General features: G+C 39.2%; 5 protein-coding genes across 5 annotated transcripts; 2 read left to right on the top strand and 3 right to left on the bottom strand.

The window, feature by feature from the left end:
- Window positions 1-449: 449 nt before the first annotated feature.
- On the bottom strand, window positions 450-2,169 carry LOC101298217. Its single transcript, XM_004297230.1, has 5 exons — window positions 1,626-2,169; window positions 1,286-1,385; window positions 1,085-1,205; window positions 886-981; window positions 450-798 (listed from the first exon to the last, which is right to left on the bottom strand). The coding sequence occupies exons 1-5, from the start codon at window positions 2,017-2,019 to the stop codon at window positions 667-669; spliced, it is 843 nt and encodes a 280-aa protein (XP_004297278.1). The 5' UTR covers window positions 2,020-2,169; the 3' UTR covers window positions 450-666.
- Window positions 2,170-4,110: 1,941 nt separating this feature from the next.
- On the bottom strand, window positions 4,111-6,123 carry LOC101297927 (vesicle transport v-SNARE 12-like). Its single transcript, XM_004297229.1, has 5 exons — window positions 5,870-6,123; window positions 5,636-5,694; window positions 5,350-5,538; window positions 4,607-4,777; window positions 4,111-4,418 (listed from the first exon to the last, which is right to left on the bottom strand). Exons 1-5 carry the CDS (start codon window positions 5,964-5,966, stop codon window positions 4,266-4,268), a joined length of 669 nt encoding a protein of 222 aa, XP_004297277.1. The 5' UTR covers window positions 5,967-6,123; the 3' UTR covers window positions 4,111-4,265.
- Window positions 6,124-6,758: 635 nt separating this feature from the next.
- LOC101297634 (26S proteasome non-ATPase regulatory subunit 11-like) lies at window positions 6,759-9,374 on the bottom strand. The gene is made up of 2 exons (XM_004297228.1): window positions 9,316-9,374; window positions 6,759-8,284 (listed from the first exon to the last, which is right to left on the bottom strand). Exon 2 carries the CDS (start codon window positions 8,260-8,262, stop codon window positions 6,994-6,996), a length of 1,269 nt encoding a protein of 422 aa, XP_004297276.1. The 5' UTR covers window positions 8,263-8,284; window positions 9,316-9,374; the 3' UTR covers window positions 6,759-6,993.
- A 618-nt stretch (window positions 9,375-9,992) lies between these two features.
- On the top strand, window positions 9,993-14,332 carry LOC101297054 (uncharacterized membrane protein YLR241W-like). Its single transcript, XM_004297226.1, has 9 exons — window positions 9,993-10,538; window positions 10,705-10,768; window positions 10,999-11,208; window positions 11,421-11,612; window positions 11,740-12,038; window positions 12,490-12,766; window positions 12,989-13,264; window positions 13,467-13,700; window positions 13,795-14,332. The coding sequence occupies exons 1-9, from the start codon at window positions 10,102-10,104 to the stop codon at window positions 13,963-13,965; spliced, it is 2,160 nt and encodes a 719-aa protein (XP_004297274.1). The 5' UTR covers window positions 9,993-10,101; the 3' UTR covers window positions 13,966-14,332.
- A 2,748-nt stretch (window positions 14,333-17,080) lies between these two features.
- Window positions 17,081-20,956, top strand: LOC101297343 (protein argonaute 7-like). The gene is made up of 3 exons (XM_004297227.1): window positions 17,081-17,647; window positions 18,063-19,290; window positions 19,407-20,956. Exons 1-3 carry the CDS (start codon window positions 17,278-17,280, stop codon window positions 20,866-20,868), a joined length of 3,060 nt encoding a protein of 1,019 aa, XP_004297275.1. The 5' UTR covers window positions 17,081-17,277; the 3' UTR covers window positions 20,869-20,956.
- The last annotated feature ends 2,998 nt before the right edge of the window (window positions 20,957-23,954 follow it).

Raw genomic sequence — 23,954 nt, 5'->3', positions numbered from 1 at the left:
CTTTTGTAACTTTTTGATGATTAATTAAATACTGTTTTGCCACTCAAATACTATCACAGTCGGTCGAGTTGATAGGAGCCTGGGCATGAAAATCCAATACAGGTTCAAATTCGCTCTTATACTGATTGGAGTTAAACCTCAATCTGTAATTTTAGCCGACGGAGTGTAAACTGTGGGGTTGTACTACTATAATGTACTGATTTGTTTGGTACTGATTGATTGTTCTGGGGGCATGGGTGGAGTTATTGAATTAATAAGGCCGCCTTATAAGAAATATAGGAGGCCACCTTGTTTGCATATGGAAATTTCTTGAATAAAACACTTCCAATTAATTTGGATCTTGGACCTAAGCAGTGGCCACCAAACTTGGAAAACAGAAGTATATGGCATATGTCAAGGCTGCGCAAGAAAAATGACCTCTTTCTCATACTACATAAAAGAGCCCAAGAGACTGAATATAAGTAAGAGATTATATTGATCATAGTGAGGATAAGGGAATGAATACAGGAGAAGCCCGAAATTTACAAATGAATATATAATACAGATTCAGGGCAAGTGTATTAGTATGGTTGTATACTTGTATAGAGGATTAGAAGCAGGAGTGTTCAACCTGCACTAGTTTGAAGCAGCTAGTTGTTTATATACGAACTATGACGCGAGTCTAATTTAGTCTTCTTGGTCTTCAAGGGAGCGCTTCCTGGCTCTAAGGTTGAGCTCTAAGCTTTGAGGCAGAGGAGGCTTTCTCCCACGCCGGAACAGCACTGCAAGAGCTCTCATTTTCTGGCACAGATCGAATACCTATAACATTTCAAACACAAAAGTAACAATTACCAATTGTTCACACTTAAATCAAGTGTACATTGAAGTCATTGCTCTGTTCCTTACTGATGAGGCCTCTATCTCTGCAACACCTTCACAGCCTTGGCCGCCTCCTTGCAACAAATCACAATACTTCACTGCTTCATTTGCATCCTCGAAGACCTAAACCCCAATTTAGTTTCATGATCAGATACTCCATAGGTATTGAAAACTTAATCTAAAACCAATATGGTAACCATTTATGTGGAAGTCAAGAAAAGCTTACAAGCACTCCATCCCTAATATCCTCAACAAGCATCTGGAACTTGTTGCCATTTCTAGGCTGCTTAGCTTGGTTCCACTTTCCTCCTTTGGAAAACAATTGCCCAAGCTCCCTTTCAACTTCACTGTCATAAATTTACGAACAATCCCATCACAAAAATAAGACAGAAACGAATAAAATGAGAACTGAAGAACATATATATACCTAACATTTCTTCGCGTTTTCATTGTGCACAACTGGTTTTCTCTCTGAGTTAATACATACACAGGCTTGGAAGTTTCCCTCCAAGGATTAGCCTCCAACACTAAACATAAGCAAAAATCATTAACATGATCATTTGGTCTAGCGACATAAGTACATAAATATGTGAAACTTAGACTTAAAAAATCATTTAGTCTAGCGGCGTAAGTATGTAGAACTCTCAAACAACTATGAATTTTCTATAGTTTATTATTAATTTTCTAAGCGATGGACATGCAAAATTCACAATCAAATACTACTCTTCAATTCAAACAAACTCCACCAGAAATTCGAAATCCCTTACCATCATAGCTGCTGCTATCAAACGTCTGCTGGAGATGCCGCCGCATATCGTAGGCGCGTGACGACACGCGCTTCACAAACTCGTCGGAAGTGGAAGGGATGCTACCGTCGAGATGAAGCGCCCTCTCCACCTGCTCGCTCTCATCGTCGGAATCTTCTCCCTCCTGACTCGCCCCAGCTCCGCCGCCGCCGGTCGACCTGCACGAAGCTTCTCTGTGACAAAACCTTCTTGTGGAAAGATCAGGAGAGCGCGGCACTCCGAAAATGGAGGACAGGCAGAGGTTGCGGTTGTGGAGGCTGACCGGAGAGAGGCTCATCCGGCGGCGCCGTGGACGGAGAGGGTTGGCGGTCGGAGGGAGGATGATGGAGGGAGAAACCGATGAGAGGGAATCCATATATGGTTTGTTATTCGATTTTGGTTTGTGAAATTGTGAATCAGAGATTCAGAGACGAACGGTGTTAGGGTTTGAACGAGAAATGAAAATTCGTAGTCGAAATAATAAGGGAAGCGTGGAAGAAATGGGAGTGAGAGAATTGTTGGTGGTAGTTAGAAGCTGGAGGAAGGAAGCTTTGGGGAATCTGTGCAGCTCTCTCTTTGTGGGCCCAGTTGAATCGGGTCGTCTAACTAATCCGACCCACAATTTTGTTTGAATATTTTTGTATTTCTGTAATTAAGTATTGGGAAAATTGCACGAGTGGTCCTTAATTTAATTCAAGTTTCAGTTTGATCGTCAAATCAATGTAATATTCATTTTGGTCCTAACTCTTATACACTCCGTTGTTCATCTTCACCATCTTCACACTCAACTACATCATTTTGGTCCTCAATCAGTCAATTCCTCAAACGGTCAAACCTTCAATTATGTCATGTACACATGAAAGTAAAGTATAACTTAGTGAGTGAGTACTGATTGAATTGTGAATCTTAAAAAAAAAACTGGATGTTATAAGCTCCTTAGCTGGAAATTGTTGTTCGCAATGAGTATATATGACACTCTGAAGAACACAGTGACGCATTGTTATTTGTTGAAAATGTATATGGGTTTTTCTGATTTTGATGTACTAGTATATATCTCTACTAATGTTACTAATTTAACTTGAAGCTGAAGAATTAAGGAAACATGTTACTTAAATATCAAATTCAATCTATATATCATATTCGTAAGTAACATAATTGAATTATGAAATTTCGTCAAATGTGTGCTCTATGAATGCCTAAGCTTAGACTGATCAAATTAGTGAATATAGCCCTGGAATTAGAAAATGTGAAATGACATAGCTTTTGGTGTAAACTACAGTTTTTTTTAAAATTTTTTTTATATTAATAACTCACACACCCTACATAATTTTTAGTGTAAACTACAGAATTTATGAAATGAAAAAACTATTAAAAGTTAACGTAGATCATAGGATCGATAAACAACAAATATGTTTTTTATCTTTCTGTTATTCGATCTCTATATGCATCCATCATAATTATGCTGGCTACTGTATGTCTTCAGGTGTGGGTTGCGGAACCCAGCCGAGCTCATAGTTCTGGCGAAGCCAGGCGTTTCGCGACGGCGAGTGACGAAGTAAGTACCCGTCATGCAGCTTCCACCAGCAGTGGTGGTTCTTTTCAACACAGTCGTACTCTTTCAACAATGGCAGGAACATTCCATTCCAGCTACCGTCGTTCAGATATACTTGGCATCTGTACTTTGGATCAACAAACCAACCCCCACATGTTGACACCTTTGCAATGCCGTTTTTAGATTCAGCTTTCACCTTCAAGTCCAGGGAGACTGTTAACGAGTTCATAGCCTCACACTCAACTGTGAAGGTGTTGTAATGGTCTGGGTGTGCATTTCTGAAGTCTTGCTCGAACTCTTGCTGGACGGTGGTTTTGTACTCCTGGGCGCCGAGGCAACGCCATGAGCTTTCTACAGAAATGGGGAGTGATAAGAAGAGGGAGAAGATGATCGTGAAAATCAAAGAGTTGAGTATACGATGATCACCAGCCATTCTGATTTTCCGGATGAATGAGATTTCTGGGGCGGGACTTGAAATTTATAAGATAACTGTGAGATCATAACTGAGATATGAAATTAAAAACCTCCATCGTTAATTTGCTTAAACGTAACTTATGTGTTAATTAAGAGATGCATAACAGTCCACAGATCATTGGTTACTTTACAAACTGATGTTTTTCTGCGTTTCATAAATTAGGAGGGAAGTTAGCATGCAAATCATCTCGATCAATTTAAACCCTAAACCCTGAACTCCTCGATCAATTTAAACCCTAAACCCTGAACTCCTACCACAATTCAAAGTTACCTGACTTATAGATGTACTGTATGCAAAAAGAAAAAAGAAACGAAAACAGAACACGTATTAAACCCCAAATACGTAAATCCCAATTGAAGTTGACCGATTCAACATATACATGTTATCCTAAACTCACTTGGCATTTTGGAAAGAGGTGTCCGGACTTCGTTGAAATTTTAGTGCACAAGCTTAAGATGTGATCTATAAACATACAGAAACAAGATATATAGAGATCGGAAGTATGATAAGAATTTGATTCACACATGGATAATCAAGCATACATACAAATAATGCAGATGTATAACCTGCACCGTAATGGGTAATCAGGAGTCTGTTAATGCGAAAACTTAAAATATAGAACAAATAGGATTGCAACAGCAAGAGCTCCAATAACTGAGCCGACTATCCACTTATGCTTGGTCATCCTCCGCGACATGGAAGTTAAGACTTTTTTACTCTTGTCTATGGCATCATCTACCCCGTGAAGCTGCAAAAGAAAAAGAACAAGAATGAATTCACACAAACTGCAGCCATGTATATGTTGGGTTTCTGGCTCCTCAAGTAGGAAACTGAGGATTCAGCCTGGCATTGAACATGTCAATGAATGGTACTAAACAATTCAAGTCCAAGTAAGAAACAAGCTCTAGCACAAACATGATCAAATAGCTAACATACTTTCTTATGGGAATGTAGGAGAGTTTCACGCTGTTGTTGCAAATCTTGGAGAATGGAAACACCAAGCTCTTCGGTCTCCAGTATGGTTCTTCTACTCTCAGAAATTCTGTCACTTGATTGATCTAGTCTCTCAACTGACATTGCCACTCTCTCTCTTTGATCAGAAGAAACCTGTTTTGTTGTACAGAAATCACCAACAGGTTTAGTTCATTATAACAAAGCAAAACAAAACAAACGACAAAATATAAAGATTACAGCACATAAACACACACACACTTGCCACAAAGCATACATCATCATAGAATAAGCAAATAAACAAGAATCATGCACTCTAAGTCTCCAACCTTGGTTCCCAATTTGATCTTAGCTTAAGTTTGAACCACATCAACTATCACGACTCTCACCAGGGGGCAAGGAACTTATGTATGCAAGGAACCATACTAGTATATAGGTCTAAAACACTTGGTCCATATGTTTACTTACTCAAGTTATTTCGATTATAAACATCTCAGATGTGTCTATCTATCTCTTGATTCGAAATGGGAGCAGGTTTGAAAAAGGAACTTAGAGTGTCTAGGGTTGGGCCAGGAGGGTATTGTTGAAGTTGACAAGATAAAAGAATCTCAATGCAACTCTAATTGGGGATTCAATCTCGCATAACACCTACACCACATTTCCTTCAATCATACATCCTAACATCAAAATTAACACCGAATATGTAACGATCCAGAGAGCAGACATACCGCGTGCATATCCGCCATTCCGGACTCCAAAAGCTCATCCCGAGCAATCTCATTAGCATTCGGTGATGTAATTCTTTTGATCTCCCTCTTCAACTTATTCAGATCAGACTTGTACTCCCTCAACTTCGCAAGCAGCGCCGCCTTCGCCCCCGGCTGCAAGCTTCTTGCTTCCAGGTCCATTTTCCGAATCTGTAAACAACCAAATCAACACCACCTCATTCACAAACCCCTAACATTTCGCAATCAACTCGAAAAAAGAAGCCAAAATTTCAGTGTTATATATTACCAAACCATCGGCATCATCCAATCCAGCTTTAATCTCAGAAAACCTCTGCTGCTTCTGCCCTGCAATTGAACCACAGAAAACCTAATTTTACAAAAAAGCCCCAAAATTCCTTCAGCTACAATCTTCGGTGCTACTAATCACTATTTCAAATCGATCAAAGCAGTAAATAACACAAATTGAGAACACGGCGAGCTCAATTTGAAGACGGTGAGCAACTCGGTGACTGAAATTTACCTTGGTCAGGAAGAAGAGCGGCGGCGTTACATTTCCGGGAGAGGTTGGCGGAGAGCTCACAGTACTGACGCTCGTAGCCTTCGAAGACCTCACTCATCTCGGTAGCTCGGAAATCGACGCAATCGGAGAAGGAGGTCGGCGACGATCTGAGTCCGAGTGAGGAGAACTACGCAGATTTGGAGAACAAAGTCGTCTGCTTTTCTTTTTCGTTGACAGTTAAACGACGTGAGGTAGATTTCTAAGTTTACCCGGGGGTCCTTTTGGTCTTGGACAAAATATCCTTGCTGAAACGGTGCGTTTTGGATAGAACATTGCACCGTTCTGTCCTTTCTTGCTCGGGAAGATTTAAGTCATTTAACATTTGTGAATTCTCAGCTTACATGTCCAAAGTTGAGGAATGCATAGACAATCTAGGTGGATATAAGGAGAAAAGAGAAATGGAATCCTATATTTCGTGTGTGTTTTTACATACATATCGGTTTATACTATTCATGATTCATATGTTTTATAGCCTTCTAGCTCGTGCAAAATCCGATTGAAGGAGTTGTTAGATGTTCTCTAACGATACCATTTGACTACTTCATTCCAATTCAGTGATGATAAGAGATCAAAAGCATTATTGATGCTTAACTAGATTGTACAATCTTATCGCATCCAATTCCTAGATTGTACAATCTTATCGCATCCAATTCGTTCCTATATAAAAAGATGTTTTTCTGTTAGAATGTAAGGAGCAAGGGCAACTACCCCAAGGTAAATCTGAACAAGATAAATATGAAGCTGCCCATTATGGCACTACTTTAAAACTTCAATTTCACAACCATCCAAGTCTGTAACAAAGAGTGAAGAAATAGAGGAGGGGATTGAAATTACCACAACACAGTCAAATCTCAGAATATAAATTTCCAACCTAAATTCCAGACAATCAAGCACAAGTTCCATGTAAAAAAAAAAATTAATCCAAATGATAGAACCATAAAGATCACAGTACAATTTAGGCTAAAGCTCATAAGATGAAAGGATTAATGATGGCATGCTATGCATACCAGTAAAGTTATCACAGAGTTGAACCAAAATAGAAACAAGTGGGCAGGTAAGGAACCCGCCTTGCTCTTCTTTCAAGCTCATGCCATTATCTTGGCAGACCTCACGTAGAGGCTATCCACAACCTTGCCCATGTTGGATATCGTCTCCAGTGTAGCAGGGTATATGGCGTCCGTCTTCAGCTCTTCAAAAATAATGAGGCAGCCAGCACCCTGATCTAAAGTTCCTGCAAACTTCTTGTCCAGAATTAATTGAGACAGCTTCTTCTCCACGTGGTCGACAGGGAGTTCAATCAGTTCGGCAATGTGTGCTATTTCCACCCTTGAGAATGGCTCAATCAACCTGCAGAGATTCTGTTCCAATAGAGTCTCATACAGGGAAGAGAGGTGCCTATGGACAATAGGGTCTTCCTCTAGCTGCGCCTTATAATCCCGTAGAGCAGTCTCAAAAAGCTTCAATGAGCGCTTTGAGTGAGCATCAGCCACTGCCTTCATGGCATCAAGCTCAGGCCCGACATACCGCAAGCCTGCTTTGGATGATATAATTCCTGCCACATCATCAGCCTGGCTGACCATGATTTTGCACAACAGCATATACTTGAGGCTAAAGACAGCCCGAGAATCTTCAAGAGCATTGAAGGCTTCAAAAGCCTCAAAGAAATAACTGTAAGCAGTTTTGTAGTCCTTTTCTTCTGCATGAAGGATGCCACTCTGCAAATCAATAGTTCCCTGTTGAGCTGGAGGCACATAGATAGAATTGGCTGCTGTTCTTGCTGCAGTCAGTGAAGCCTTGGCTTTAGGGAGATTTCTCAAAGAAAAGTGAAGCTTACTCTCCAACAAATCTATGTCCACAAGGAGAAGCTTGTCATCTAGCCTTCTCACTTCTTTGATCAAGCTGGAGAGAAGAGTTAGTGCTTCTGAGTACTCCTTGCTTTCCAACAAAAGAGCTGCAAGCCTGGCTTCCACTCGCTGCCGAAGGAAAGTTCGCTTCTCAGCACGAGTCCACTGCACCATGTCTTTGCATAGGGAAATCTGAAGTTCAGTTGTGCCAGGGATTTTAGCAACCGTGTCTATTATGCTACGAACAATCTTTGCAGTTTTCGCCTTCGGAATCAAGCTAAAGAAAGGCCTCAACTGGGTAAGAAGGTTACGAAGATCTTCTCCCCGATTCTCTTGTCTAAGAAGATCTGCCAGATCGGTGATTGCCTGTTCCTTTATGCGTAGAGCTTCAGAAGAAGTGGATGGGTCTTCAAGAATACGATACAGAATAGCTATGCCTTCGGATGGAGCTTTGGCCTCTGAAGCCAGAGCAATCGAATCTTTTGTTGCAGGGAGGTATGATGTTGACATTGTGCTTCAAACAATCCAAGTTCTGCAGAAAGAAATCAGCCCAAACAATTACAGTCATATAACAAAACCACCTTACAATCTCAATACATTCAACATATTGTGGCCATGAGAAGATAAAGAGGCAGAAGTTTGGTTTCCAAACAACTGGAAACATCTTTAAACTTGTACATGCACTGCGATACCCTTCTAATATAACATTGCAAAACAAAGATGTGCTTCTATCCCAACTACAGCACTAACTACTAAACATGAACATCAAACCTCAAAATCTCAATTCTCTAATAAACTCAGGAATAGAGTGACTAAAAGTGAAGAAGTGCTTCTATCCCAACTACAGCACTAACTACTAAACATGAACCCTCAAAACCTAAATTCTCTGAAAAGCTCAGTAATAGAGTGACTTAAAGTGAATTCCACGTATATTAGGAACTAAAAACCCATCCCCACGGGATTCTTTAACATTCTTCACTCTTTCCGTATACACACAACTGATTCAGACTACTTCAAGACAACACCCAACCATCACCCTGGTACAAGAAACTACGAAATTCACCTAGCCGACCCCGGTAAGGAAAACTATGAGATTCTGTTTCACTTAACAACAATCTAAGCAGCTATCATATACCTAATCCAGTTCATTATTCACTACTCCACTACATCTTCCTTAGCTAACAAAACAAACATCTTTAGGGTTAACCTTTCCTTCAAGTAAACACACATCTTTCATAGAGATAGTTGGACAGCACGGAAATTCAAACGCAGCATCAAAAGCTAACACTCATTACAAACGAAAATTTCCCAATTCACAAAAAAGCCCTAATTTTCTAGCAACCGCTAGTTCTCAAAAACCGAGACTTTAAACCCAAAATTGAGACAAAATCAAAACCGACGAGGGCAATCAGAGACCCAAAACGGCAAAGTAGGTCGGACAATCAGAAAAAAAAGTCCGGCAAAATAAATCAAACAATCAGAGAGACACGTAATAAAATTAGAATCAAAACGAAGCTAACGGAAAATCAGATCGCCGGACAACGTAGAGAACAGAAGCCGTACCTGATACTCACTCGAGCTGGAAGCAAGAGTGAAGACGACGACGACGGTTTGAGATGCGCAGAGAGAGTGGAGTCGATTTGTGAAGTCCCGACTTTTAAGCAAGGAGATAACTTGGGTGACCAGTTATCGGTAATTTATGGGTAATTTTATGGGTGATAAACATCAATAAAAGAGATAGACAAGTATTAATAATAATTATAAATAAATATATTAAATACTTAAAACCCACATGTTATGTCTTTAAATTATAATAATGTCTTTTAAAATAACACGTGTCTCATATTTATTGGCGGCTGTGATCAGCATTTGTCACCGAAATCGGGTTCTTAAGTAAAAACTAGATAATAAAAATGAAAGGACAAAAAATAAAAAAAAATTGAAGGCAATCTGGGCTTAAATGGGCTAGGCGGAAGTAGAGGAAATGGGCCAACGAGGGCCGTGGGTCCCATCTTTAAAAAACAACATCTACCAAAATAACTTTCTGTATTTGAACATAAATCCCCTTTAAAAGCTATAAATTCCTAATCTAGAAATCGCGGGAATTTGACCGGTAGGTAGCGACTTCAGCGACCATTCCGGTGCCGCGCTCTATCGGAATCCCCAAAATCACCTCCCACGAATCTTCCCTCCCTTCAAAAACAAGCATCCCCGACGCAGGGGCAATCTCGGCATGCGAAAATCTCAGTCTGGTTTGAGCTACTCAACTCAGCAACAAGTAGAAAGGAATTCCCAGATTCTCAATCATATAATAAATTCCATTTGATCCGGCACCCACTATTTCACACAATGCTCGTCTCGGCGCTGGTGACGTCACTGGCCATAAACTCCGGCCTGTGCATTCTGTTCTTCACGCTCTACTCCATCCTGAGGAAGCAGCCGAGCAACTCCGAGGTCTACATACCGCGAGTTCTGGCCGAGGGCGGTTACAAGAAGACCAGCCATTTCAACCTGGAGAGGCTGATTCCTTCTCCCGATTGGCTCCGACGGGCATGGAAGCTCTCCGAGGACGACTTGCTCGCCACCTCCGGTTTGGACGCCGTTGTTTTCATGCGGCTCATTAATTTCAGCCTCAGAGTGTTCCTCTTCGCCGGAGTTATCGGAGTTTTCGTGCTGCTTCCGGTGAACTGCTCCGGCGATGCTCTCGAGTATGTTGACTTCACCGATCTGTCTAATAACTCTCTGGATGTGTTTAGTATTTCGAATATCAGCAGCGGCTCTAGCATGTAAGTCTCACTCCAATCACAACTTAATCTTTCTGTTTATGTTTATGTGTTAGCATAGTGATTAGTGTAGAATATCAAAATTAAGTAGTGATTGAACTCTATAGGTTGCGATTTTCGCTACATGAATTTCGAGCAATATACTTATGAAATTTAACATTTTACACAGGTTATGGATTCACTTTACGGCGGTGTACCTTGTCACAATCTTTATCTGCTGCCTGCTCTATTATGTAAGTAAATCTGGTGCGGTTACATAGCTTCATGTATTACTGACTAATTGTGCAGAAATTTTGTAGTGCCTAGAAAGCCTTGTGCTTTGAGGTGTTATGTTCTATATTTATAATCAATGTGCTTAGGACTGTGATGAAATTTGTTAAAGCAAAATGATGTTTTGTAGTTTTGGTGTATGGTGTAAGAGGGAGGAGATGAAATGGATACTGAACAATAGTTAATTTTGCAGGAATATAGATATATTTCTGAAAAGAGGACTAGTTATTTTCTTGCGTCCAAGCCTCAGCCACATCAGTTCACCATCCTAGTTCGCAGCATTCCTGTTCCTGTAGGGAGCAGCGTCAGTGAAAGTGTAGAGAGCTTCTTTAGCGAGTATCACCCTTCTACATATCTGTCGCATAGTGTTGTTCGTCGAACAAACAAACTTCAGAATCTCATTGTAAGTTTGACTTTTCTGATGTCTGTCTTCTGTTTTTGGTGTTTATAAGTTTTTCGTATCTTCTTTACTCTATTTGTTGTACTGTATTATTCTCGTTTCTGAAATATTTGTATGACTATTTAACTGAGAAAGATCTGTACAATCATAAATGCTTGTTCTAAGTTTCTCACTTGCAAGTACAGAATACTGATATCTGTCTTTATTTTTCTCAGAATGATGCCAAAAAATTGTATGGCAGACTCGTTCACTTGCAATCAGATCCCAATAAGCAAAAGTATAAACGTTCCGGTACTTTTGGGTTGTTCGGACCCAAGGTTAATCTTGTAGATCATTACGAAAAGAAACTTGAGGACATAGAGGAGAATGTGAGATTGGGGCAATCAGAGGTTTCATTAGCAGAAGAAGTAAGTGCTGACCATCCCTAGTAATGAAAAGGCGAAATATTTAGCTGCTTTATTAAGCAGTTTGTTGGAGTTTCTATTGGGGTTATCGGGGAATGTTACTAATTACATTCTTTTTCATATGGATTAGGAAGTTCGAGCTGCTTTTGTGTCCTTCAAGTCTCGGTATGGTGCTGCAATTGCTTTCCACTTGCAACAATCGACTAATCCAACACGATGGGTGACAGAGCTAGCTCCTGAACCACAGGATGTTTATTGGCCCTTCTTTTCCTCATCATTTTTTCGAAGATGGATATCTAAGCTGGTGGTTATAATTGCATGCATTCTTCTTACAATCCTATTCCTTATTCCTGTTGTACTTGTTCAAGGTCTCACTAACCTTACCCAGTTGGAAGTCTACTTTCCCTTCCTCACGAGCATTCTAACCATGTGAGTGAATATCCTATTCATTTTCTTACTTGCAAGAATTTTGAGACTGTGATATAATCTTCACTCTTGCAGATTTCATTCTAGTGTTCTCAATTGTCTAGTATATATTGAATTAATGATGTGAAAAGAAAAACACACTAAAGACTCATTAGCAACCATTTTGTACAGACAATATATACATTTTCACATTTGTAGAGCTATCGCATGATGTAATGACTACTGTACTCTGGTTAAGTAGGAGGATTTTGGTTTTTCTTTTTCCTGATGTGTGCCCTGATCTTAATGGAAAATGTGATTTCTGTCCATCAATTTATTGAATACTTCTGCTGCATAAGTCCAGTTTCAACCAGCTTTCTAGTTTTGTATGATGGAGCCAGATTTTGATCTTTAATTTGAGATTAGAATTTAGGTTTCAGGTGCAATGTTCTAACTTTGTGGTGTTTTTGTGCAGAACATTTGTGAGTGAAGTCGTTACAGGATATCTTCCCAGTCTTATTCTTCTGTTATTTCTGAAAGCGGTGCCTCCTGTCATGCAGGGCTTTTCATCCATTCAAGGCTATATTTCTTTTAGTGCAATACAAAAGAGTGCGTGTGAAAAAGTACTTTGGTTCACAGTATGGAACATTTTTTTTGCGACTGTATTTTCTGGATCTGTATTCTACAAGATTTCCATCTTTCTTGATCCTAAGAACATTCCTGCAAAGCTAGCTTCTGCTGTTCCTGCACAGGTGTGAAATACTTCCTCTATAATCTGCTTTTATAAAATTTGTCGTACTTAATCCAATTTGGAGAATCACAAATTCAGTATTCACAGAATCTTCAGCTGTATTTAGTTTCAAGTAGATATCATAACTTGTTTCAAACATGCAAAAGTTGATGAGTATACATTTAATACGTGGTTAATATATCATAAGGTTCACTAATAACAGAATATACTTTGGGTGATACAGGCGTCCTTTTTCATTGCATACGTTGTCACATCAGGATGGACGAGTACTTCAACAGAACTCTTTCGCATAATTCCTTTACTTTGGAGTCTAATGAAAAGACCTTTTACTGACAGTAAAGATGATGAACTTGAAGTTCCAGCCATTAATTACCATGTTCACATACCTAGAGTTCTCTTTTTTGTACTTCTTGGTATCACATACTTCTTTCTAGCTCCACTAATTCTGCCTTTCCTATTGGCGTACCTCTGTCTCGGATACATCGTATATCGTAATCAGGTGAGCAACTTTTGTTTAGTTATATTTTGATCTTGCAAAGTTATAATGTTGAGGTACATATATGTTGAGCTTGTAGGGAAAATCAGAAAAGTGTTTAAGCAATCCTGACTTCTCAATTACTAGAAACTTTCCCTCAATAAATTAAGGTTTTGGATTCAATTTGTATCCACTGTACTGATGCTCAGCACAAAATTATCTGCAGTTCATAAATGTATATGCGCCTCGGTATGAAACTGCGGGGAAGTTCTGGCCCATCGCTCACAATTCAGTGATATTTTCTCTGGTACTTATGCATGCTATTGCTGTTGGAGTCTTTACATTGAAGACGGTCCCTGTGGCATCAACCTTAACTTTCCCTCTTCCTGTGTTCACACTTCTTTTTAATGAGTACTGCCGAAAACGCTTCCTGCCCAATTTTACTGCTTATCCTGCTGAGGTATGTTCGAAAGCTACATTATTGACACTAAGATTTCTTCCTATATATAAATATCTCATATTAACCTTATTTCTCTTTTCTTTTTTTGTTACAGAGTTTGTTGAAAAAGGACAGGCAAGATGAGAATGATCCTACGATGCCTGAATTTTACACTAAATTGATTGGTACCTATCAAGACCCGGCTTTGATGCCTATCAATTTTTCTGCAAACGGTGAGAGACTCAGAAGCCCTCTTCTATCTGCTTCTTCTTCAAGTCACTCATGAGGTTGAGGTAGGGTTGTAATCTCTTGATGACATATAGATGGTGGTTTTAGTGTAGGGTGCCATACATTTTGGACTCTCAGTTTGGTTTGATTCCTTATTCTTTTTCCCTGTACAACAAAACTCTCATGAGAAATTATTCTCCATCGTGTGATCGATGCGTTTGTTCTCCTTGTATCTGCATATCCGTCTGTGAATGCGTGTCCATAGCCATAGTTATAGGTGTTTTCTTCGGATCATACATGTGTCAATTCAGTATGAAGATATGGATAAACTGATGGTATCTGTTTGATAAAGATGCTTCCTCTAGCAGTCAAGGCTAACTGCATATAACGTAGATTGATTGAATGAAGAGCATCATTTCTGTTTCATCTTTCTGGTTTTCTTCTCCTTAAGGCCTTACCCTAGTCGAATGTGGAACTGCTGACAGAATAACAATCGAAGTGACTATCAATCATTGACAAGCTTCTTAAAAGAATGTATTAAGATGTGAATTGCTGCAATATCCATGCATGGTCCTTGTGTTAAGAAACCAGTCACTAGGTAAACCATTATTAACGCCTTAATTTGGTCTAATATCATCATCAGCAGATCCTCCTCTTTAGTTTCCAGGTTCGAAACACCATATTCCGAAACAAAAAAGATAGTCAAAGACCGCAGGGATCAAGATCTACATTATCATTTCCAGAATCTGGTGTATCTGGTATATCTTCCCCACTGACATCCATGAGTGGTATGAGCTAAAATTTAGGAAAAAAGAAAGCGCCCTGTTAGCTTTTAGATTATTCTTCTCCTTTCCATGGCAGATTGTCAAAGTTTACAAGGAAAGGTTTCAAAAATCAATATGGCTCTTTGAATTTCAAATATGCAGATCATTGTTCTTAACATCCATATATATGATCTCAATGAAACTGATAGGTGGTCTTATTACTGTTACAGTTTAGCCTAATGACTTAATAAACAATCTCGGAAACATCAAATGCAAAATTAAACATATCTGATGAAATATCAATTCAATTGTTTTAAAGTTTACAATTACTCATTCAGTTGATTTTCTATTCACCACCCTAATCATTCCGGAAGATTTGTTTAACAGGATCATACTTTGATGAAGGTCAAAGAGACAAAGACAGATACAAAAACAAATGGCTGGAGAGATGAAAGTGATATCTTGAATTCCCATTTCATCTAGATAAGTTTATGCTACAACATCAATATCACAGTGCACATAAAATAGTACCATTAGGTATTTGTGCTGCCATTATTTTACTCTGTGTTTTCTGAACAAGTTTTAAAATATCAGAAATCTCAAACAAGAAGATGAAACAGAATCTTGCTGTATGACTATAGGATTACGCAATAATGAGGACTTAAACATATAATGGCCGGCACCCCCTTTTCCTGTAGGATATTTTAAAGGTTTGTAGTTCTTCTGCTAATCCTGATATTTGAAGTCCCAAATTGTCATCAAGTATCCCATTTGGATTAGGAATTTGGACGACTTGATTTATTAAATCGATAAGTCCATATAATCGTAGATCAAAGAGAGTTAGTTTTATCATTAATGTATCAATATCATCTACATTTCTTACTTCGTAAGAGTTTATAAAACCACTATACGAGTCTAGTTTTACGAATAACTAAAACATGTAAAGTATGGACTTTTTTTTTTACAGTAAGCAAAATTTTCAATGACATGAATAAAAACACCAGCGGTCTTTTCACTTAAGCAGATCAAGAAAGCAAAAGCCATTGTCTCTAATGTTTTTCTGGTGGTTGAAGTCCTTATCACCCAATTTCAGTGAGGATTAAGCCTAATCTCTTAAAATATGAATTAACTTTCTGGTCTTCTTCTAAAGTTAGGCTGGTAATTGTACACACAATCATACATGACCATGACCTATGGGCAATCCTCAAGATTTGTCAATATTCATATTATACAATCAAAAGGCTAGTGAGCCAAATGCATATATCTTGATTGGTATGGTTAAAGTATGATGTGGTCCAAATCTTGGAAAATAAGTTAAATATGAATTGGCTCCACCCTAATGATATTGTTGCATGACTTCCATCACCACATTCCACAATGTTCATCCTTAAAAGTTAAATTTCAAATAGACCCACCTTCCGAAGTGCATCAATGGCCCCCCTTCTCACCTTACTCCACTAATTATGTTCATTAAAGATGAGGCAAATGGGGTTCTTGAAGTAGAGTACCAAAAGGGAATGTGAATGATATCCATTCTTTCTTCTCTTTTGTTGAGTAGGTAGGTTCATTGTGGTGTGGGTTTAAAAGTAAAAACTTTTTTCACTTCATGTTTAAGAGTAGTATTGTTCAAGATCTTCCTTTTCATCTTCTCAAAAAAAAAAAAAAAAAAAAAACTTACCTTTTCAATCTCAGTTCATTAAGTTGTATGGACAACCTTAATGAAATTCTAAAAGGTTGATTTTTCATTATAAAACTGATTTACCACCAAGTTTGTTATGTATCCTATTCACTTTTATGTGGTCCATTGCTTTTCAACCTCAACATTGCAAAAGATTCAAAATGTCCATAACAAATCATGGTCAATTAGTGACAAGTATGTACATATCCAACGTTAATTGGCAAGTTCTTTATGATTTTGGTCAACAAAGTGCAGAATTAATAACCAAATTGTTTAGATTGGAAAAGTACAAGAAATCAAAACAAAAACAAAAGTACAAGAAATCAAACATAGAGATTTATAAGATGAGAGGCTAATCACTATCAGCAGCAATTAAATCTTGATGATGTTAGTTTAATGACAAAGCCCTCTCTCCTCTGACTCCTTATTATTTGACTTGTAAACACTATTCAAGGAAAAAGTCCAGGATAGCACCCACTATTCACAGGTAGTAGTCAAGGGACCAAAGGAAGAGGTTTGAATAGTGAAGGACCCTAAACACTAAATTATACTACTATTCCAACACACTACTCTCTTTTATTCAACTCTTCTCATAATTCCAACACAATACTCTCTGAGACTGATGAGGCTTTTTATTCAACTCTTTTCATAATAGTGCACCACTGCACCAGGTCCACTTTTCCCTTCCAAATATACTCACCAGAATCAAAAACCCTCCTTCAGAGCTAGAGTTATAGACATAAAGAACCTTTGGATTTTGGAGCTAAAACCCAAAATCTCTCCCTGCAATAACTACTCACACACCTTCCCACTGCTTTATTCAGAAAAACAGAACCAACATCTCTCTCTCTTTCTCTCTCTCACATGCCCAAACCTCTATTCATTTCTCATTCTCATTCTCATTCTTGTTGTCTACACAATCAAAGCCATGGAAGAGACAGAAGAGTCCAATGGTAACAAGAAATGCAACACCAAAATCATTAGGGGCAGAACCAGAACCAACAACCCACCTCAGAAGCACCATCACCCTCATCACCATCATCAGCTAATACAATACTCAAACCAAAATGGGTTCTTCAACCAGAACCAGTACTATCAGAGATACTACTACCCAGCTCTTCTTCCCCTCCCTCCTCTTATACCTCTGCCTCAAGCTTTTACTCCGTTGCCTCAAAACCACGGCTTCAGAACTAAAACCCATTTGCAGAAACCTTCATGCAAGCTGAACAAACCTCCTTTTGCCGCTTCCTCAGAAACCCAAGTGCCCAAAGTCTCGATTTCACCAGGTATATGTCAAAGTTCTCAGCTTTTTGCCTATATCTGCCTTATTTGCATGTATGTTATTTCAAATTGAAACTATGCATTTGTGTTACAAGTTATGAGTTGAACGTGTTCTTGAATCAGTGAACATTCATGATACACCCAGTACCAAAGTAGGCCTGGAAGTAGATGAAATTTTACTTTGTTGTTTTTCAAGGCTTAAAAGATAGCAACTTTTTGATGTAAAACAACAGAATATGAAGAGTATATCTGGAATGAAGAGAGTGAAGACTCAAACTTGAAAATTATATTTCTTGCCAGTTCTATAGCTTAAATTTCAGGTCTTTCAAGTGTGGTTTGCAAGGTTGATTGAGACTTAGGTTGCTTGAGCAGCAGTGTTTAACACATATTTGACTTACCTTGTTCTTTACAAACATTCAGATGCTTCTAAAGGGTTTCAAAAGCAAAGAAATTTGCCCTTCAAAGGAGAAAATGGAGGGAAGTTCACAGGTGCAAGAACAGGGAAAGCAATAGTGACAGCAAAGAGGCCAGACTCTGGTGGTGTGGAAGGGACTGCTATTTCTCTCTTAGCTAATCATTTCCTTGTCCAATTTGATTCATCGGAACACATTTTTCACTACAATGTTGAAATCTCTCCTAGTCCCTCCAAGGACATTGCACGAATGATCAAGCAAAAACTGGTGGAGGATAAATCAGCTTTGCTCTGTGGTGCTAGTCCTGCTTATGATGGCCGCAAGAATCTTTACAGTTCAATCGAATTCCAACATGATAAGCTTGAAATGTATGTAAGCCTCCCCATCCCTACAACCAAGCCAACCTTGCCATGTGGGGAATTTGGTGACTTTCAAGAGAAGGATCAAAGACTAAAACTTTTTCGTGTGAGCATCAAACTGGTTTCGAAGTTTGATGGAAAGGAATTGAGTAGTTACTTGAGCAAGGATGGAGATGAGTGGAAACCTATCCCTCAGGATTATCTCCATGCCTTAGATGTGGTTTTGAGAGAGAGTCCATTGGAGAAATGTATACCTGTGGGAAGATCACTTTATTCGAGTTCAATGGGAGGAACTAAAGACATTGGAGGAGGAGCTGTAGGATATAGAGGGTTCTTTCAGAGCCTTAGACCAACCCAACAAGGACTAGCTCTCAATGTTGATTTCTCCGTGACCGCTTTCCATGAAAGCATTGGAGTGATCCCATACTTGCAGAAGCGTCTTGAGTTTCTTCGGGACCTTCCTCAGAGGAAGACGAGGGGTTTAAGTAGTGAAGAAAGGAAAGAAGTGGAGAAGGCATTAAAGAACATCAGGGTCTTTGTTTGCCATAGAGAGACTGTCCAGAGATACCGAGTTTTTGGCTTAACCGAAGAAGCCACTGAGGATCTTTGGTTTCCAGACAGAGATGGGAAGAATTTGAGGCTGCTGACTTACTTCAAGGATCACTATAACTATGATATACAGTTCAGGAATTTGCCATGTTTGCAGATTAGTAGGAGTAAACCATGTTATCTTCCTATGGAACTATGTATGATCTGTGAAGGCCAGAAGTTCCTTGGGAAGCTTTCAGATGATCAGACTGCAAGGATACTTAAGATGGGCTGCCAAGGACCGAAAGAAAGAAAATCCATCATAGATGAAGTCATGAGAGGACCTGTCGGGCCAGTAAGGTAGTTTTCTGAACTATGTTGATTATTGTGTAAGATTGTAGCTTCTGTTAAATTGCTAAACATACCTCAGTTTGCTCTCTAATTGGTTTTGGCTATCCATTTTTCTTTCTTTACAGTGGCATTCAAGAAAGGGAATTTAAACTCCATGTTTCTAGAGAAATGACGCAATTAAGTGGAAGAGTCCTTCAGCCTCCAAAACTAAAGCTTGGTGATGGTGGGCATGTAACAGACCTTATTCCTTCCCGCCATGATCGGCAGTGGAATCTTCTGGACAGCCATGTGTTTGAAGGAACTTGCATTGAGAGGTGGGCATTGATTAGTTTTGGTGGCACACCAGAACAGAAGCACTGCATTCCCAAATTCATACACCAGCTATCTCAAAGATGTGAACAACTGGGTATCTTTCTTAACAAGAACACAATTGTTAGCCCCCAATTCGAACCATTCCAAGTGCTTAACAATGTCTCCCTTTTAGAATCTAAGATTAAGAAAATCCAGCGAGCTGCATCAAACAATCTCCAGCTACTTATTTGTGTAATGGAAAGAAAACACAAAGGGTATGCAGACCTGAAGCGAATTGCTGATACAGGCGTTGGGGTCTTAACTCAATGCTGCTTGTACTCAAACCTTTGTAGATTGAGTTCGCAGTTTTTGGCTAACTTGGCTCTCAAGATCAATGCCAAAGTTGGAGGATGCACAGTTTCTCTGTACAACTCTTTGCCATCTCAAATCCCTCGGCTGCTTAAGAGTGATGAGCCAGTGATCTTTATGGGTGCTGATGTTACTCATCCCCACCCACTTGATGACTTCAGTCCTTCTGTTGCTGCTGTGGTTGGTAGCATGAATTGGCCAGCAGCAAACAAGTATGTGTCAAGAATGAGGTCGCAAACACACAGGCAAGAAATCATTGAGGATCTTGGTGCAATGGTGGAAGAATTGTTGGCTGAGTTTCAGCAAGAAGTAGGCAAACTCCCAAAGAGAATAGTTTTCTTCAGAGATGGGGTAAGTGAAACACAATTCCACAAAGTGCTTCATGAGGAATTGCAAGCCATTAAAAAAGGTTGTTCGAAATTCCCTGGTTATAATCCTCCCATAACCTTTGCAGTGGTTCAGAAGAGGCACCACACTAGATTGTTCCCTTTTAAAAATGATCCATCTTCCAAACAGAACCAGTTCCTTGATGAAAACATTCCTCCGGGGACTGTGGTGGACACGGTGATCACTCACCCAAGAGAATTTGATTTCTATCTATGTAGCCATTGGGGTGTTAAGGGAACAAGCAGGCCAACACATTATCACATACTGTGGGATGAAAATGAGTTCACTTCGGATGAACTACAGAAACTGGTGAACATACTGTGCTACACATACGTAAGGTGCACCAAGCCGGTTTCTCTTGTGCCCGCGGCTTATTATGCTCACCTAGCTGCGTATAGAGGAAGGCTTTACCTTGAGCGATCGGAGTCCACAACAGCTTTCACAAGAAGTGGCTCCTTACTCTCCAGAGCTGCTCCTCCAAAGGCAATGGCTCTACCTAAACTTAGTGAGAATGTTAGGAAGCTTATGTTTTACTGCTGAACCTCTTAAGAATGTCACAGAGTATTTGACCATACTGGCATTGTAACATAGATGTAGTAAAATGTAACAGGAAACAAGCTGAATTACCTATGTATTCAGTTTTGAAACATGATAATGAATATGGTATGGCATTTGAAATCCATGCATTTCTTGTGAACTCTATGGAGCAAATAAAAACAACCAGCAACTACAGCAGTGTTACATTACTCAATACTGGAGAACTATTAGTATAGAGGATGATAATATACGATATAAAAGTATACATACACTGATACACATGAGCAGCGTAAAGGGAGGATCTTGCGTTTGGGGCAAAGAGCATAGAAATTTTAGGCAATTGTGACTTGTCACTGAGACACTGACTCACTCTGTTAACTTGCATTTATGATTATTTACCATGCATGCAAATATGCAAGTATGCATTGAAGGCAAGAAAAAAAAAGAGGAAGGGGTTGATGATGCCCCACAGTATGGTACATTGGTACAACCCCAACTCATCATCAGTCGCACTCACTCACTAAAGGTCTTTTGAAAGTTCACTCAATAAAGGTCTGAAGCAATGCCAGTGCCAGCCTTAAGCCGATGGGCAATGCCAGTGCTAGCCTAATATTAGAGAGAAAGAGAGAGGGAGGTGCAAGTCTGACTTTAGACTTGCCCTTTTGTCTCTTGAGCTCTCTGTTCTATTTATCTCTGGGGCTGGGGACTGGACCCTTCTCCTCTCTGCACCGCATAAGCATTTTCCTTGCTTTACCACCATCCATATATCTCTCTCTATCTCTATGTAACTGTGTACAGAGAGAGACTTCTAACTACTGCATGGCCACGGGAAAAAAACAGAAAGACTAGTACTAGGGAAACGACGAGGCAGTGTCAGAAAGTTTACTGTGTACACTACCCTACTACTTGATCAGTCTAACAGTACTGCAGTGGATAAACGTCAGCTGCATGGGTTGGCTACACAATCTTGGCTTAGTTACAACTTGACACAGATTACAAGTTACAACTATGGCCTAGTTAAATCTGTCAAAAGCTGCTTACCTATAAGAAGTGGAGCACCTAAAACTGTTTGGTAAAATTTTGTCTTTCACACCAAATCCCAGTAACCAAGATGATCAAAAGATGATCATTTGATCTTGATCTGGGAAGATATTAGTAGTATTAGACAAGTGAAAGACTGACAGCAAGTTATATAGACATAACACAAATGTGTCTTGGAATACCAAGTGATCAGCGTTTTCCTTTCCTATATAGGAAACTGTATCTTGTTCGATGTGATTTTGTCCACAAAACAATGAGTAGCTGGTAAATTGTAGGTATGTAGTTAGCACTACTGTACTAGTAAGAGTGAAGCATACCGGCCATAAAAATAATTCTCAGTAATAAGTTTATAAATAGAAATTTCAATACTCCGATAATGTACATTATCATGTTTTTAGGAAGTAAGAAGAGAGATACGGGAGATTATATAAATTTTACCGAGTATTTCTGTCGGTGAAGACGTAAATATGGAATGAAGAAGATTGATCCACCCAAAGTCCCCAGAATTGCATTGCAGATTTGCAGCCTTTGCAGCAACGGTATGGCTGGCACAGAAACAAGACGTTTTTAATTGCTTTGGTGCAACTTACACGCAGATAAAGCAAAAAACATAAAACAGAAACGAAGAGTACTACTAGTCCTGCGCTGCACCATAGTCCCATCAATCCATCCATCGATTCCCAGTTTTCCCCCACAACCAAATGTCAATTATTATGCAAGGAGGTTTGTCTAGTCATTGAAAGCTTGAGGTGCGAATCATCAACTCAAAGACCAGACTTGAATTGAAGTGTCCGAGAGATTCTCTCATCTTGTACCATATATGGTCCTTCTTCTGTACCAATGGCTAAGGTCTCCAAAACTCTTTCAAAAAGAAAAAATGGTGAATCATTGCTTTTGCCCTATTTCACCAGTTTCCTTTTGGTGGATCCACTGGTCTTAGCCCACCTTAATGCTATTGCTAAACCCTAAACCAGAGCCCACTCGTTGAGGTGTCTTTGAAAGCCCAATTACGGAAGTACCCTACGTAGTAATGCAAAGTTACCAAGGAAGTGTCCAAACCTATCATCGGGAAACCTTGTCCGGAAGTTCACTCTAGTGGCCGCTCCGGTTAAGTCCCCTCAATCGAACTCTGGTCACTTCTTACTCTACTGTGGTACTTTTTTGTATGATACATGTATCAATACAAGTATGATGTTCTGCAAGTCATCACATACCAAACCAGCAATAACATGATTTGTCATAGAAACAAAACGTTTTTTCCTTATCACTTTTTAGCGTATCATTACAAAAAGGTTCTAAAACAAGGCCGCCCAGCCCGTATAGGCGCTCCAAGTCTACTCTCCGTCCTAATAGCGCCCGGGCGGTTTGACTGTTTTAATATTTTTTATTTAAGTTTTATTGTTGTTGAAAATTCTCGCCCAATTTTGATTTGTTAATTAGGACTATTTTGAAATATGAATATTACTTATGCAATTTTATTACTCTTTAAACTAAGGCTGCATATTTGGTTCAGTTCCAAGTCGATCCGATCGGATCCGATCTGAATAAGGCGGTTCGGATCGGATCCTGATTATTAAAAATGCAGCTTTTCGTAAATCCAATTCGTTTAAGGAAGTTTGGATTGAATCAGATCCTAAAAAAAAGAATGCAAAAATCCGAATAACTATTGGATTGAACTAGATATTTTGTAAGCCGTTAGATTTAGGGTAATGAAAAAAAAGTAGTTTGCTTCTTCTTTTTTTGTCAAGACTTTGTTAAGTCTGAAACTTTAAATTGGTTAATGTTTAATGTTATTTTGTGTCCAAGTTGGTTTGAACTTTTGGAAACTTGGAATATCTTTGCTTTCATGAAAATATGTCTTAAATTTCAGGCTTTTCGGATTCGAAAAAAACCGAGATCCGAACCCATTTTTTCAGATCCGGATCCATTTGGATCTTGTATTTAAAAATCCGATCCGAAATAATTAAACCGTTCGGATTGCGGATCCTATTTTAAAAAATTGGATCCAATCCGAATGCAACCCTACTTTAAACCCTTATAACTTTTTT

Source organism: Fragaria vesca, linkage group LG4 (genome assembly GCF_000184155.1).
Source record: "Fragaria vesca subsp. vesca linkage group LG4, FraVesHawaii_1.0, whole genome shotgun sequence".
NCBI classification, from domain to species: domain Eukaryota; kingdom Viridiplantae; phylum Streptophyta; class Magnoliopsida; order Rosales; family Rosaceae; genus Fragaria; species Fragaria vesca.
This window is presented reverse-complemented; position numbering and strand designations above follow the sequence as displayed.

Bases quoted from the DNA above. Each gene is read 5' to 3' on its own strand.
- LOC101298217 (XM_004297230.1), bottom strand. From the start codon at position 2,019: ATGGATTCCCTCTCATCGGTTTCTCCCTCCATCATCCTCCCTCCGACC. The intron at 1,206-1,285 runs GTATATATATGT...AATTTATGACAG, and splicing joins AAAACGCGAAGAAATGTTAG to TGAAGTTGAAAGGGAGCTTG. The intron at 799-885 runs GTAAGGAACAGA...GAAATGTTATAG, and splicing joins CAGAGATAGAGGCCTCATCA to GTATTCGATCTGTGCCAGAA.
- LOC101297927 (XM_004297229.1), bottom strand. From the start codon at position 5,966: ATGAGTGAGGTCTTCGAAGGCTACGAGCGTCAGTACTGTGAGCTCTCC. The intron at 4,778-5,349 runs GTATGTCTGCTC...ACAACAAAACAG, and splicing joins GAATGGCGGATATGCACGCG to GTTTCTTCTGATCAAAGAGA. The intron at 4,419-4,606 runs GTATGTTAGCTA...TTTCTTTTGCAG, and splicing joins TCCTACATTCCCATAAGAAA to CTTCACGGGGTAGATGATGC.
- LOC101297634 (XM_004297228.1), bottom strand. From the start codon at position 8,262: ATGTCAACATCATACCTCCCTGCAACAAAAGATTCGATTGCTCTGGCT.
- LOC101297343 (XM_004297227.1), top strand. From the start codon at position 17,278: ATGGAAGAGACAGAAGAGTCCAATGGTAACAAGAAATGCAACACCAAA. The intron at 17,648-18,062 runs GTTCTCAGCTTT...ATGCTTCTAAAG, and splicing joins TTCACCAGGTATATGTCAAA to GGTTTCAAAAGCAAAGAAAT. The intron at 19,291-19,406 runs GTAGTTTTCTGA...CTTTCTTTACAG, and splicing joins GGACCTGTCGGGCCAGTAAG to TGGCATTCAAGAAAGGGAAT.
- LOC101297054 (XM_004297226.1), top strand. From the start codon at position 10,102: ATGCTCGTCTCGGCGCTGGTGACGTCACTGGCCATAAACTCCGGCCTG. The intron at 11,613-11,739 runs GTAAGTGCTGAC...CATATGGATTAG, and splicing joins AGGTTTCATTAGCAGAAGAA to GAAGTTCGAGCTGCTTTTGT. The intron at 12,039-12,489 runs GTGAGTGAATAT...GTTTTTGTGCAG, and splicing joins CTCACGAGCATTCTAACCAT to AACATTTGTGAGTGAAGTCG.